We start from the raw sequence: 15,728 nt of genomic DNA, 5'->3' as shown, positions 1-15,728 counted from the left end.
TTTCACAGAAGTCAAGATGCCAATGAAACACTTCAAGCAAGACAAAAATTACAAGTCACATGAAAGTAAGGGAAAGAGCTTCGGCTGTTTGCTATCTGGCTGTCTGTGGTTCATGCAACACATGGCAAATCACAGACTGGTTAGGTAACTTCCTACAGATCAGAACAAATGAGTTTGTAGATGGCTCTCAGCAAGGATTCAACCCTGACAGATCCTCAGTAACTGTAGTGGCAAGTAAGAGCCTTCTAACTTCACCTCATTCCCCAGATTTTACAATGGTGTTTTTACTTCAACAGGGGCATTGCTCATTTGCACCAACACTACTTTAGAGTTGGTTTTGTTATGCTTCAGAAAGCCCGAAGAGCAGGGAGAGAAACTGCTCTTTTACTTAAGTCCTGCTTCACTTTCATCACTCTTGTGTAATTAGAAAATATATGGAGGAAAGACGGAGGGGCCAGATGTCTCTCTAGTCATCTTATTAGACACTGTAGCAAAGTTATTACTGAAAGAATATTTAAAGGAACTTACCAGTAGAGAAAACAAGAACTGTATTGTCCCAAAGACCATATGTTTTAAGTGCATCAGTAAGATTTCCTACAGCTTCATCCATAAGAGTTACCATCCCAGCATAATGGCGTCTCTTTACATCTTTTATGAAGGAATATGGTTTCAGGTACTTTTCGGGGACCTCGAGAGGTTCGTGGACGGACTGAAAGGCAAGGTAGAGAAAGAGGGGCTAGGGTGGAAGGGAAAAAATGGAAATTAGCTTAACATAAAGCATTAAGTACAAAAGTTACTGCAGTAAAAGAGACCTGGTTCATCAACAGTGCAGGCAGTGTTTTGGTTTCTTCTACACCTTCTAATCCCTGAGCATAAACTAACAAAATTCTGACAAATTACTTCTGCAAAGCTGTAGAAAAGCATCAGGTGTATCTTTGCCTCACAACACATTTGTTAACAATTTATTTCTACTAACCTTCCCCCTTTAAACTTTCCATTCTCTTCTTAGAAGTACAACCTACTTGCTAAACCATTTCTAAAAACTTATTAATTGTATTGTGGTAAAAGAAATGGAGAATGCTAGCAGGCCAGGGCCATGCAGTCAAAGCTGACAAAACAAGTTTTACCAGTGTTACTTCTCACATTTAGCTCTATGCACCCTACTGAATAGCCTCAGATTACAGACCAAGTGCACGTCTTTCTCTGTTAATATTTCATTAACATTTTTTAAACATTCTTTAGTGCTGAAGTTATGAGAGTAACACCTACTGACTGTACCTTCTCAGTTTTGTGATTGGCTATAAGATCTATTGCTCTTTCTGTGAATAAATTGGTGGAGTACATATTTTTAAATCCAGTTGCAACTTCTTCTCCATCTCGAAAGTCCAGAGCGCAGCGTGTTACATTCTTTGTTTTGATGAGTACACAACGGTCATGAGTATAATAATCCTCACTGCCCAAAAGATAGCCTAGAACAGGAAAAGATGTCAAATGAGCAGGCCAACATCGTGTCACATAAACAGATATAACAGGGGGATTAAAAATCAAACATAAATGTCTATACATTAGTGGTTTTGAGCTGAAACATGAATTCAGCACTGGACTAGCTACAGTAATGGGTCTAAATAGCTCAACATTTAATATCTCATAAACTTTTCATTGTTGCAAGTAGTAGTTTCAAAAGAAATTTAACATTTTCAAAGCAGTTCAAGGACTTCATATTTATAATTTGATATCAAAAACACTAGCAATAAACTAATGCAAAGGCAGTGACCTAGTCTGTGTACTAGTCTGATTTTTGCCCGTATGATTTTGTAGGTTTGTATTTTCATTTAAGACTTCCATCTCTATTACAAAGTTCAGAATTTTTAAAATGTTTTTATTAAAAAACACCCAAGTACAAAGCATCTTTTAGGTAATCTGTAAAGTAATTTCTGATCCACTGATGACACCAACTGGTGAAGAAAGGACACTACCATTTAGAGATACCCAAAAGAAACTAAGCAAATATTCTATCTAGAGCTATCCTGTTAGCACAAAGCACCTTTGTGTTTCAGCTATCGAAACAAAACTTTCCAAAATCTCACAAATTACTACTACTTTACTTGAACTTTTATTCAGCAGCTTCAGCTAGTTATTTACACAAAACATATGTACAGAAATAAAGTTGCGTTAAATACAATATAAATGTCTAATACATTTTTAGGAGGAAAAGAATTGATTTCTTTCAAAGCATAAAGACTGGTTTTGTGGGCAGACTGCTTACATCAATGTACTAAGAAGCACAAATTGCTTTTATTCCATTTTGAATGCCCAGTGGAGGAGACAGTGCATCAGGAGTGCCATGGAATCAAGTGCAACTAATTGTAATCAAAGCCTAATTTAGTTACACGAACACATGAATACTGTAGGATATTAAAGTGTTACATTCTCTGAAAAATAATGTCACTTTGGGCACCCAATGACCATACCCAGAGCCAGCCTCTGTTCAGGTTCCTGCATTAAGCACCTGCCCAGTCCCAGGATGAGATTTCATGAGGAACGGCAGCCTACCTACATGTATGCCACCAAAGAGATCCCAAGCTCCTGTGAAGGAATGGGAGGAAGCATGTATGTTTAGCCAAAGAGCTATTGTATTCTGATCCATATGTATCAGCTTAAGTCAGTTGTGAAACCATGGCCTCAAACTCTCTGAAGAGTCAAAAGAGATGAACTATCTAAAGGAACAGTTTTTCCCACCTAACAATTGGATCAACATTTTGTATAAAGGGCACATAGCACAGTCTTGTTTTAAGCCTAAGGTTAGACAAAAGCAATGCAGGCTTCAGCACTGAAGTGAACAATTTCGAAATTCGTTGTTCAGTGAGGGGGTCTTAAAAACAACTAAGTGGAGACGGACCACTCTGCACTTGATACTGTGAAGAATGAAATGTGATACTTGTGCAAAACTAATAAATGTCCAGTACTGGGAGAGGAGCCAGTCCAATATTGCAAGAGGAAGAACAAACAATGGGTAGCTACAAGTTGCTAAGTAAGTGTAAGTAATGCACTCACACATGGACAGTTTATTTTTCTATTAGTCTGAGATTTTGAGTTCATAACTTGCAAGCTTTCGGATACTGCTTTATAGAGGCTTTCACACTACCTTGTCACCAGCTCTGGAAAACCAATGCTACACAAACTGATCATAACCCCCACTCCCCTGCTCCCCTGTAATGCTGTAGGGAGGAGGCAGAGAACTGGGAATAAAGCTAAGCCTGGGAAGGAGGGAGCAGTGGGGGAAGATGATACGAGAGGAATACCTTATTTGGAGCCATACAATAATCATGATATTTTCTTGAGTAAGTTGTTAAGCTTGGGCATACTTTTACGGCATTATTTATTCTAAGCTATTCAGAAACACACATACCCAGGTATTGATTTACTTAGAAACTAATAGTAAATCTGCTGTTCTTTGAAGAATGGGGCAGTTTCTCATTCTTTTTAACACTGCATTTATTGCCCATGTTATATCAAACCATTACCAAAATATGTATCAAATCCTCTGCGTGTTGGAAGGCATTCCTTTCTGTACATCCCTAAATGCCACTTCCCCACCATGTGCGTAACATATCCTGCCTCTTGAAGCAGCTCTGGCAGCAGTTTCTCATCCAGTGGCAGACAGCTGGGCTGGCATGGCCAGATTATCTGGTGTTGTAAACCTGTGTGGATCTAGTAGAGAAAAGAAGCGTGAGTGACCACTTATAATGCAGTCATGTGTTCCCGCGGGTTAATTTATAAACAGGCCCAAAAAGACACACCTACATCAGAGATGAGCCTTGGTTTAAGGAGATCCTCTTTTTACCAATGTACCACTGACGAGGATAAGGAAGCTGCAGGTGGAAGACAAGGGTAGCATGGAGGAAGACAAAAAAATAGCACTGCAAAGGTTAACAACATCTTCCCAGGCATAAATAAAATGCAATTAAGAAAACCCCCACAAAACCAAAAAAACACAAAGCTTTTTATGTTTTTAGCTAGAAATCTAAAAGGCAGCAATGACCACTGTGGTCTGTTTGAAGGCTAAGGATATCTCAATATGAAGTGAGAGATTTTGAATGAGATGGAAATGGGCAAAAAGGCACATGGCAGATGAACCTACCAAGCTTTTGCCTGTATCAGAGAATGTCACTGGAGGAAAGGATGATAAAAAGAAGGAAAACTATTTTTAATTACTCTTCTAAAAGGCTAGTATATATACATATTTATTTGCATAATTTAAATCAGTGAAAGCACTATAAAAAGCATTTCAATATGGGGGTGACTTTAGACACTGTCTAGATGCAATCTTTAATAATTCCACTTAAGCTTCTAACCTTAATATATGGTGAATATTTTATTGCTTTACAAAACCATGGCTAACAACAATACTTCAAATAGCTTATTGTGCTTGATGTAAGGAAATTTTTCACCTACTCTATACTGTAAGCTGACTTTCATCAAATCCGCTGTCTTCTCCACAATAAAAAAAAGACACTATCCTAAACGTAGGCTAGCAAACATATGTATAGAAATACAAATATATTGTTTATTTTCTAAATATTTCTAGTAAATTGTGTCTCAAAGCACAAAACCTCCAAGATCCCATAGAGCACAAGACACCAGATTTTATAACTTGACAAAGCACACCAGTGTAGCAGTGTAGCAAGCTGCACAATTAACTTTTAAAGCATCACTTTGGCGACAGTTGAAAATTACTTTTAAACTAAGTAGGCCCCAATTTTAGGAAAGTGGATAAAGTCTTTTGAAACAGGAGATTTCAAAAATTAAATTATAGTATTAATTTTATATTACACATAAAATTATATTCAAAAATATTTCAAAATGCTGCATTACAGAAAATGTTGTTAATGTAGAGACACTCTCCCACTGTCTCTTGAAAACAAGAAAAAGGAGAGAAAAGCAATAATTTAAAAAATCTATAGCTTTCTATTACTCTTTTTTCTTGCTGCTTGCAGCGTGACTATCAAAATTCCAGCTCCAGACATGACCAGATTTACATTAGTTTCTCAAATCCATAGGCAATTGTGAACCATATCAGTGGGTAAAACAAAGAAAAAAGATTCTACCTATTTGCTGCATAATTATTTCCTGCACAGAATGTTTGGGGTTTTTTTTAAAGAATATTTCCATTTTCTAATATTATTTTACTCATTTGCAACAAGAACAACACAAAGATCATTAAATTATCAAGCCAGATGTATAACTTGAATTTAAATCCAGACTGAACTATAGGCATTTTCACATCTACTTGTAAGATGAGATGCAACAATGGCCCATTTCTAGGTAAGCATGTTCAGACTATGAACTGTATTTTAAAAATAGTCACAATGAAGAAATGTTTTAGGTTATTTAATACAGCAACTTAAAGTGCTGCTAAAGATAATGTGAATTGCTTCTTCTTATTCATTATTATTGATTCTTGGAGTTTCTAGGAATAAGACAAGTGTTGCTTGAAAAGTGTGTGCATCAGCTAGAACAACCTTTCTACAAAAAGAGATTGCAACCACTTACACGGGATGACATTTATTTTCCTTAACTCAGAGCAGTTTCTTTGGCTAATCTGTATTGTTAATATGGATGTGCAGAACTTTTTGAGAGAGAGGGGAAGTTTCTGAAACACATTTAACCGTTTGTGAGTTTCTTCCTTCTGTCCATGCTGTCTATCCATGCTTCTTTCCCTCCCTTCCCCGGTTCTTGCCGAAATTGCAAAGTGGGCAGGAAGTGGGAGAAGTATACCAGAGTTAAAAAGCCCAATCCTTATTCCTGTGCAACTGAGGAAAAAAAAAAGTGGGAAAAATCATGACTGTGACTTCAAAGTAGCAGGACACCCAGACTAAAGATCACTCTGTGCACTCCATCAACGAATGCAGAAACACCTACAGCAACAGTACCAGATGAAGGAGAATGTACAGTTTTGTTTACATATCAAAATGCATTGGAAATGATGCTGCAAAAACTGAACAAGTGGTGCTGATCTGCTTCTGTCTGTATCTCGACCGTCTGCCTGTCCAGTGGAGAAGCACCTAAGAGTGAGATGGCTAGGGCAGGCGTATCTTTCACGGCAGGCTGCTGTGCCTATTAATCCCAAACACAAGAGAGCACCTCGGCTTTTCTGGAGCAGAACAACTTGCACTAAATCCATGTTAGTTTACTCCCGAGCTCGCAAGCCAAAGCTAGGTGAAGACTGCAGATGGCTCCAGCCGGTTTCCACAGAGCAGTTCTCTTCCCAGTGCACAGACACAAAGCCCATACTACCCCGGAGTGTTGCCAGAAGCAAGCAGGGGAGTAGCACCCACCATCTACCGGTCGACACCGCGCAGGGAGCGGGAAGGGTGGGCAGACAGTGAGTCCCGGGGGCGAGGAGGGAGCCCCGGGGGCAGGGAGAGATAGGCAGGGTTTCTCCCGCGGCCAACACCTGCGGCGGGGTACGCGCCGTACCTGGTAGCGTCCGGAGAGCAGCTGGCTGCGGGACGGGGTGCACAGCGGCTGTGTGTAGTAGCGCTCCAGCCGCACGCCGCCCGCCCCCAGCGCGTCCAGCCGCGGCGTGCGGATGGCAGAGCCGTGCCAGCCCACGTCGCCCCAGCCCAGGTCGTCGGCCAGCACCAGCACCAGGTGCGGGGTGGGCGGCCGGGCCGCGGCCGGCCGCGGCGCGCAGAGCAGCACCAGCAGCAGCAGCAGCGGCAGCACCGACCGCCCCGCCATTCCGGCAGCAGGAACTGCCCCACACGGCCCGCCCCGGGCACGGCGCTCCGCCCGCACAGCGCACGGGGCGGTGGACGGGGCGGTGCTGGGGCGGTGCCGCGCCCGGACACCCTACCCGAGCTGAGGGGTATCTGACCGCTCGTCCTGCGGAAGAAAGCGGTCTGGCTTTAGGCCGGCGAGTGTTTGGACGGAGTTGAGAAAGGAAATTGTAAAGGTGTTGTCGGTGTTGGCAGAATATCCAACCCGCTGATGCTGACGACCTCTTTTAATTTTGTCAACTCTTTAACACCCGCTTTGAACCATGGAGCCTTTCCCTGGGGAACTAGAGAATTATATGCAAGTTTGTGTTACAAGCCATCTGTTCGTTAGGAGGTCAGTACAACATCACAGTGCTTTCAGGTACAAGTAACAGCACTGTTACTTCTGCCGTCCTAGTAGTCCATCCGCATACAATGCTGCCTACAGAGCTCATTCTGTGCTTCAGCAGTCAGGCAGCTGCAACGTGGACATGGCCTTGGTGCTTGCCAGTGCAATGCAGCCTGGGAAAAGCAAGTTGCCACCGTCACTGAACATGCAGCTGAGCTGAGCGAGATGGCAATTGTTCCTGTAGCAGAAACTCTCAGCATCAGCTGCTGTCTCTCACTCTTGCTCTCTGTCTCTCTCTCCCTTTCTCTGTCTCACACACATACACAGAGACACCTGTGTGTGTCATCCCTCTCTCCTCCTCCTTGACACCTCTGCAAAAGCATAAAAAACCCATGCTTTCTTCCTCTTCATTTGGCGCCTATGTGTGAGAAGCCTTGATCTAGGGTCTGGGTCTGAGATGGTGCTTGTGACTGTTACAGTGTAGAAAGGAAGTGAAGCAACACAGAAACAGAAATAGCAGCTATGTCAAGAGAACTATTTCTTCAAACCACATAATTGCCTAAAGCAATAATGCAAACAACCACTGCCTTAGTTATAATCTTGCTGTAAGATCTAAGACTGTGAAAGGACAAAAATAGCTGTGAGGTCTGGATGATTTTGTTCATCCATGGTATACACATAAACTTCAGTGTCCAGTTCAAAATCAAGTAACTATGTGTTTGATATTTAGCTGGAATTGTACGTATATGCATTGCCTCTTGCTTGACAAGTCTTTGTAGAAAGAAAGTGCCTGCTTCTATGAGTGAAGCGTAGTGGATAAGCCTATGAAGCTACCAGGTATTTTTTTTTAATCCCACCTATTTCCCTGCTGGTTTGGAAACAACAGCAGTGATGAGTGATGCCAGATTTTTTTCTACAAAGAGAATATGCTATAGTCCAGAGCCAGTACTGGAATAAGAAACAGCAGTATTGTCCTAAAGTCAGTTTTCCCTGAAATAAATTCCATAATTGCAGACAAGCTGGTATGTGACTATGAGTTGGATTTTCTTTGTTGAGGTGTGATTTATACTTCTTTTTTTTTTTCTAATTCAGATCCCATAAGCAGTCTCATATGTCTCACTGAACTATTTATTTTTCTAATTTCTTCCATGTCCTTAATACAGGTGGAGTTCTTCAAAGCACATTCCCAGTGACATAATTTTTGTTCATTCAAAATAATTACTTTGAAAATCTACACAGTGCTGGTGAAATCATAAATGGTGTATACAAATTTTGCAATAAAATTCATAATAGCTAATCACCTATCATGTTTCCAAAGTTACCGTGTTATTAAAGAGCAGCTGAAATTTTATTCTCTTGTGTCAAGAGTTACTTGCTGATTATCCTACTGCACCAGAACTGGTAACTTGCTTGTCTTAGCTGACAGTTAAAGCATTGAATTACCTGAAACATATACTGCAGATACTGCACAGTCACAGTCTGCATGTTGTTGCCTGTCATGTTTTCTAAGTATTTTTGGTTTAGTATTTATTTTATTACTAGTTGAGGGAATTGGAATCCCCATCAGAAAACACTTTATATCTGAGAACATTCTCTTTAATCAAAAGAATAAATCCTGGAAATAGTCCATGTTCAGTCCCTTACGTTTCAGTCTCCCCTTTCTGAATTTGAGGTTGAATAATTTGAGTGCTGTTTTGGGGTGAGTGATTAGTGAAATCTTTAGAGTGACATACAAGACTACAGTATCTGTGTGGATTTATCATTCTATATGAAGCATGAACAGGACACATTTTGCCACAGCACATGGAAAGTTGAAACAAAAATTCAGATGGTAATAGTAACATCTACTCTGATGTGCAAAAACTCTCTGGAGATGGAATAACAAATGAAAATGACAAAAAATATGTCTGAGAAAACCGCCTTTTGACATCCTGATCTGAGTATTTCAGAAAATTTCCTGGATGACCAACTGTCAGTTTTTCACCTCATTGCAGACATGTCTTCTCTGTTAGCAAATTGGGTTGCAGACTCCAAGGAAGTCCCTGACAGTCTTTCTACCCTGATATTTCTGTTTGGTTGGTTAGAGCCCTCTTAAAATGCAGATGTACTGCTTAAACATTCACTTCCTTTTGCTGTGTCTTGGCACCACAAGTTTATGCAACACTGTATTTGAACCTGAGAAGAGAAGTGACGGGAGACTATGAAAGCTGCTAAACACTTCCTCTACCTAATTTCTTCAGGTTTCTCTTTTTTAATAACCTTGAAAGATTGAGTTATATATGTGAATTGGCAAAGTAGGACTGAATCATTTCTGAAAGTATAACAGAGAATAATTTCTGAATGGTAGCTCAAGATAGTGCTATATGCAAACCTAGCAAAGCTTGTATATTTTATTTTGACTTGCTTTATAAAAGGTATTCAGAACAGCACAATGTAATGTCACCTTACTTTATCAAGAGTAAGTGTTCATTATAGAAATTTTGTTTCTCCTGGTATATGCTATTTATACATTTGCTTCTTTGCAGAAGATTTAGAGGCACGCACTCCTTTGGAGGAAGTACATTTTGGACATTATTCATAGGTACTTTGAAAACATTTATGTATAGCCTAAAGGAGAGCACTACTGTTTGTAAGCTGAAAATTTTGGTATTCAAAAGAATTGTTGAGCAAATTACTGAATTCAGAAGAGTGTTTTATTAATTTAGCATATCCCAATCCTGCTTACTTAAGTTGTTCAATATTCAACATTCAATAAAGCTCCTTTGCTCCTTTGAATTTAATTAAATTTGTTTTCAATGTTAATATTTCTGTGTAATATAGTGTAATATAGGGATCTAACTGCTGTTCATTTTATAATTAACAGTAAAAGGAAGAACTGACTATCTTTGGTGTGAGTCTAGCATTTCAGACTTAATCCATTGATACAGTCTTTTAAATTTTGTTCAGTAACTGAGTAGTAACATCCTGTGTGTTGTAGAATACTACGTGTAATATGCCAGATGAATCATATGAAAAAAATGAAGAACAGGCTTCCTATAACTCTTTAATTGAGAAGAACTTCTGTGAGAATTTGTACCAGGTTGACACAGTGGGAAAAAATGTCAACAGTTCAGTTTGCTTTCATAATGCCTTTATTATTTTTAGTGGTTGATGGGATATATTTCAATTTCTTATGAAACATTCTGAGCAGAACTAGTGATATGATTTTAATGATGTTTGTGATTCATATTGTAAAGAAGCCAGGGTATGATACTTTACCCTGAGGGCAGGCAAAGGAGGAACTGTTGAGATTCAAGGAGGAGGAAGAATTTGCTATTGGACAGTATCAAGCTCACCTTTCTTGTATGCATTACTGCAGATCTGCCATCCAGTGTGGAAGTAAACTGAATCAATGATCTACTCATTCCCTGCCACTTTCTGCTCACAAGTACTACTGGGAAGCAAAACTGGTTCATGAACTCTGGTCAACTCTCTACAGCCCACACAAGGAAGTAGGAGAGTAACACCACTGCATTTCTCAGTGATGTATAGCAATGAGGATCTTGTGCTCAGAAACGGGCAAATATAAGTAGTTTAATTCTCTTAATTTCATGCACATTAGTGGGACTATTTTGTACTGCATAATTTGCTGTATCCTCAGCTGTATTTATATTTTGGGACTTTCACCCTTTCTCTGAAGGCGCATTCTTGTTGGTTCAGTCAGCACCAGAGGCTCTTGTATAATGGTTGCTGGATAATTTTTACCTAAAAGTTCAACTTCCAATTTCTGTCCAACTTTGCTGAGTTCCATGGGAACGTATGCAAAAGCTAGACTCTGCTGAGCCCCATAACTGAAACTTCCAGATGTGGTATTGCCAATAACCTGAAAAAAATCACAAACAGTTATTTTCAAGATGCAGTGAGATTTTCCTTAAAAACCACCCAACCAACAAACCAAACAACTACACATCTTGCATTGGTTTATACACTTGTGTCATGCAGTTCATAACATTCTCAACTGAGAGTAACATCACCTGAAAGTGAGAAGATTTTGCTTCTTGACAAAATAATGTGTTCTGTATTCCCTGAAACATACACTACACACATACTTATGTTTATTATCTACAACAATTTAACCGCCAGTGGGTTTTTTAACACATAATACGTGCTGAAATGTGGAGGCCCAAACTTTACTATTGTTTCATTTCTTTTAAGTGATAGCAAAAGTGATGTTAGGACAATGATGAACTTGCAGAAGGAAAGAATGGATGACAGTACTTCAGTCTGTTCCAACCCTAGCTTCTGTGACTTGATAGCATTTCACACTTTCTCTGTAGATATTTAGTTAGTCTTTCCTTCCTGCTTGAAGATTAAAAAGTGTTTATCATAACTTCAAATTGATCTGTGCCAGAAATAATGCACTCATACTTGAAACACAAAGTTAGATTCTGTTCATGGAGAATTAATATTGATTCTATAGTACTTGCCTTGCCATTATGCCACACACTTTCATTTCCCTCTGGATCAACATTATCTGTTTCCAGGGTGAGATATACCAGTTGTCGTTTGAGCCCCTTTTCTTTAATCTGCTTCAGTGCTTGCTTTCCTATAAAGTCTGCTGGCTGAAAAAGATAGAAGATAATGATGATATATGTTTATTTGGGTTCTGCAAAAAGTTTAAGGATATAAACGTTTAAATTTATCTTAATTTGTTTTCATGTCACTTAAGTAATTGAAATTTAGATGAAATCTGATCTTTGACAGATAGTATCTTGGTATTTTTATATTGTTACATTTATCTTGGTAACTTCATTCCATTTATTTTTTTTCCTAGATATGTCCTTTAGTATCAATAATTCCAACGTAGAAATACACATGTAGTGAGATGTATAACAATGCTATCCGCCCAGTCAAGGGTGTGAGCCAGAAACTACAGCATTTCAGTTTCTATGGAAAAAAGAGAATTCCAATACCTACATCCTGAAGTTTGGGCCTCCCTCTGTGAACATACCTCCTTTTGATGGCCTAACAACCAAATACTTGTTAGTTGTTCACTTTGGTGTCTCTGCCAGGCTGCACAGCTTGCAATTTAATCCATACTCTTGTTTTAAGGTTGGTATGTTTTTTTCCCATATCTACCATTTTATGGAATAATGCAGCATGTTAGGCAAAAAATAATTCTATTGTTTGGAGTTGCCTTTTTCAGCTTGCTTAGAAAGGTACAAGCAGATTCTCATAGTTCTGGAAGCAGACTGCATAAATTTGTGCTAAGTATGGGGGCAGTCATCAGCAAGTCTTTGAATCCTCAAGGATATATAGGACAGTATTTATTGTATGTGATCATGTTGAGCAGATACTAGCCTGATTCTATCACAGAATCACAGTGATCATTTAGGTTGGAAAAGACCGCTCAGATCACTAAGTCCAATCTTTGACGAGTTACCACCTTGTCAACTAGACCAAGTATCACATCCAGTCATTTCTTGAACACCTCCAGGGATGATGATTCTACCACCTCTTTGGGCCATCCCTTCCAATACTTAACAACACTTTCCATGAAGAAATTCTTCCTGATGTCCAACCTGAACCACACCTGATGCAGCTTGAAGCCATTTCCTCTTGTTCTGTCACTGGTTGCCCTGGGGAAGAGACCGACCCCCACCTGTCTACAATTTCCTTTCAGGTAGTTGTAGAGAGTGACAAGGTCCCCCTTTTGAGCTTCCTTTCCTCCAGGCTAAACACCTCAGCTCCCTCAGCCACTCCTCATGGGACTTGTGCTCCAGACCCTGCATCAGCTCCATTGCTCTTCTCTGGACTCACTCCAGTACCTCCATGTCTTTCATGTAGTGAGTGGCCCAGAACTGAACACAGAATTCGAGGTGTGGCCTCACTAGTGCTGTTTAAGGGGTATGATCACTGCCCTAGTCCTGCTGGCCACACTAATGAAAGCCAGGATGCCACTGCCCTTCTTGGCCACCTGGACAAACAACGCTGGCTCATGTTCAGCTGCTGTCACTGTCCATCAACACCCCCAGCCCCTTTTCCACTGGGCCACTTTCCAGCCACTCCTCCCCTATCCTGTAGCCCTGCCTGGGGTTGTTGTGATCCAAGTTCAGGACCAGTCATTTGGGCTTGCTGAACTTCATACCACTGGCCTCAGCCTGTGGATCCAGCCATCCAGATGCCTTTGCATAACCTTCCTATCCTTCAGCAGATCAACACTCCCACTCAACATAGGTTCATCCATACACTTACTAAGGGTACACTCAAACCCCTCATCCAGATCAATAAAGATATTAGGCAGTACTGTGGTCAGGTTCACAGCTATGAGCTTATTTTGCCTATGAGTAGCTGTGAACCTGATACCTCACACTTCAAGTCAAAGACTTACACGTAACTTAAATGGAACCCAGACAACTTAGTTGGCTGGGTAGATAATAAATTGAAAAAGGAGACATAGAAAACAGAGCTGTTATAAACATCGTCCTCCTGGACAAAGTTTCTCAAGAACAAGAGAAAGCCCATTTCAAAGATGCTGAGGACGGAGGATAAAATAGTAATCCACCTGGGTGTCATTATTTTTAATAACTGTGCAGTAAATATTAGGAACAGTGGCTTTCAAATTCTATCTATTCATTTTTTCTTTTAATGTATAGACCAGGCAGAACAAAATTATTGTATTCAACTAAATTTCCAGATACACATCAGCCTGTCCCATGGGCAAGAAAAGTAATAGTAGTTACAAAGTCCTCTAGTTTTCCAGCCTTTGCTGAAGAGATGACTAGCAGTGAAAGGTATTTTAAGGAAGTTGATCTTGGGTCTGAAGCAGGAATTATATTCATTTGGTAAGTGCTTAAGAGAAAAGAAATTAAATACTGTTGAAGACTTCAAAAATATTATTTACAGCAATGTCCTTTAATTTTTGTGGGGAATTATTGCACTGTCAAAATTGCAAGCAATGCGTATTATACTTGGAATAGATTATTATATAGTTAGTTCATGTGTTCTTGTCGTCCTTGTTCACACAGGTCTATGTGTAGGTTCAGGAGAAATTATTAAAAGGATGAAGAAGTTTTGCACTATGACAGGTTAGGCTCTGTAAGTGGTTGTGAAAATATCTTAGAAACCAGTCAAGGACCAGTTAGTCTGAAAATCGAGGTGAACCAACTGAAGATAAGGCACATAAGGATCACAGATGGCACTCTTTGGAGAATGACAGAATGAAATATAGCTCAGATTAGACAAGAATATGAAAAACTGAGGATTCATTTCAGAATGTAACTGTCAAGATGCTGCTGGAAAATATAAAGCTAAGATCTCAGAACAGATAATATTCAGCTACTGGCAGTTCCCTCTCACTTTTCTACTATGCAGAAACACCTACAGCAGTAGGGAATACCTACAACTGGAAATGCAAAGACTGTGTACTGTGCATAACTCATAAACTAAAATGCTTTGCATGATGAAGAGAAATACCAGGGAATTAACCATTCTACATGTATGCTTAGCATTGAATAAATTCCTTCCTATTCATGCTAATGTTATTTCTGGTGTTTGATCACAAGAAATGTAACTGTAGAACTAAGTGCAAGTATTCAAATACAGTGTTATATGCAAAAGCTACAGCGTAGAACAGTTTTCTAAGAGAGATATGACCAGTCAGTATGTTTGACACCTGCACCACTAATCTACCCAAGTCCTTCTTCTATGCAACCAGCCAGCTCTAAGAAATTGACATGATACAAACAACTGGTGAATTACTTCATTATTTTGGCTCAAAATTCCTACCTTACTGGGTGCTTATTCCTTTATATGACCCAAGAAACACACTAGGAGCAGACTGTGCATTTTATACAGACAACATAATCATTGCAGATTCTTTCTAACCTGTATAAATTTATGGAATAAATCTCTTTTATGACTCTCTAGATACCAAAAGAAGTAATCATAGAATATGGTTCCACTCCTAAATGTCAATTTTAATTGAGACAGGACTTAGGTGAAAAAGCACACCAAATAAATATGCTATAGGCACGACAATGGGGACTGAAAGAGAGAGAGGAAAAAGGTACCATCCTCATCTCTCAAATTCCTACTTCCTATCCATCACTCCATCCTTTTTCAGATCCTCAGGTTCCTTGGCCTTTCTTCACTAAGGCCTCTGCTGTTTCTTCTTCCTCCTCTTCCCTTTCTTGTGTGGAGTAGAGACGGTATGAAACACAACCTTATACCAGATTATATAGTGAGATCAATCACCACTATTGCAGTCATTCCTCTTCAAAGACGAGGGATGCAAGTTGGAGAAGTGACAAAAGGGCAGACAGTGGCAATAAGGGGGAGATGCAGAAATTCTTGATGTTCAGCCTGTCCTGCATCAGGTTGGAGCACTGCTCCAGCAGACCTGGACATCAAGTGTGAGGCATTCCACCCACCAAGCCTGCCCTATCCTGGATTTAGAAGATTATGGTGAATTTTGCTGTGGTCCCAGAAAGACAGATCTTGTTTTGCCAGTGATTGTTTAAGGAAAAAAAAAACAAACCACAAAACCACAAAAAAAGGATAAAAACCAACAAATAATGAAGACATGGAAAATACAAATAGCTACAAGTGGTTGTTTTTTCTGGTTGTCCCTACCCACT

General features: G+C 39.7%; 2 protein-coding genes across 4 annotated transcripts in view; both read right to left on the bottom strand.

The window, feature by feature from the left end:
- The window catches only part of ARSB (arylsulfatase B), an 81,820-nt gene extending 75,067 nt beyond the window's left edge, over positions 1 to 6,753 (bottom strand). For 2 of the 3 annotated variants that reach the window (XR_011699959.1, XM_071580916.1), the window contains exons 1-4: positions 6,481 to 6,753; positions 3,525 to 3,711; positions 1,279 to 1,469; positions 529 to 736 (exon numbers count right to left, since the gene is read on the bottom strand). Coding sequence is in view for 2 of the 3 variants with exons in the window: in XM_071580916.1 (XP_071437017.1) it covers positions 529 to 736; positions 1,279 to 1,469; positions 3,525 to 3,711; positions 6,481 to 6,744 (850 nt within the window). In the remaining variant the exon portion in view is untranslated. The remainder of the gene's footprint in view (positions 1 to 528; positions 737 to 1,278; positions 1,470 to 3,524; positions 3,712 to 6,480) is intronic. The other variant, XM_071580917.1, reaches the window with a different exon arrangement.
- Positions 6,754 to 10,239: 3,486 nt separating this feature from the next.
- The window catches only part of DMGDH (dimethylglycine dehydrogenase), a 40,421-nt gene continuing 34,932 nt past the window's right edge, over positions 10,240 to 15,728 (bottom strand). The window contains exons 15-16 of the mRNA XM_071581674.1: positions 11,577 to 11,711; positions 10,240 to 10,972 (exon numbers count right to left, since the gene is read on the bottom strand). Of these exons, the coding sequence (XP_071437775.1) occupies positions 10,757 to 10,972; positions 11,577 to 11,711 (351 nt within the window). The 3' untranslated portion in view covers positions 10,240 to 10,756. The remainder of the gene's footprint in view (positions 10,973 to 11,576; positions 11,712 to 15,728) is intronic.

The sequence above is a fragment of the Pithys albifrons genome, chromosome Z (genome assembly GCF_047495875.1).
Source record: "Pithys albifrons albifrons isolate INPA30051 chromosome Z, PitAlb_v1, whole genome shotgun sequence".
Taxonomy (NCBI): domain Eukaryota; kingdom Metazoa; phylum Chordata; class Aves; order Passeriformes; family Thamnophilidae; genus Pithys; species Pithys albifrons.
Note: the sequence above shows the minus strand (reverse complement) of the source record. Positions and strands in the feature narration are given on the sequence as shown.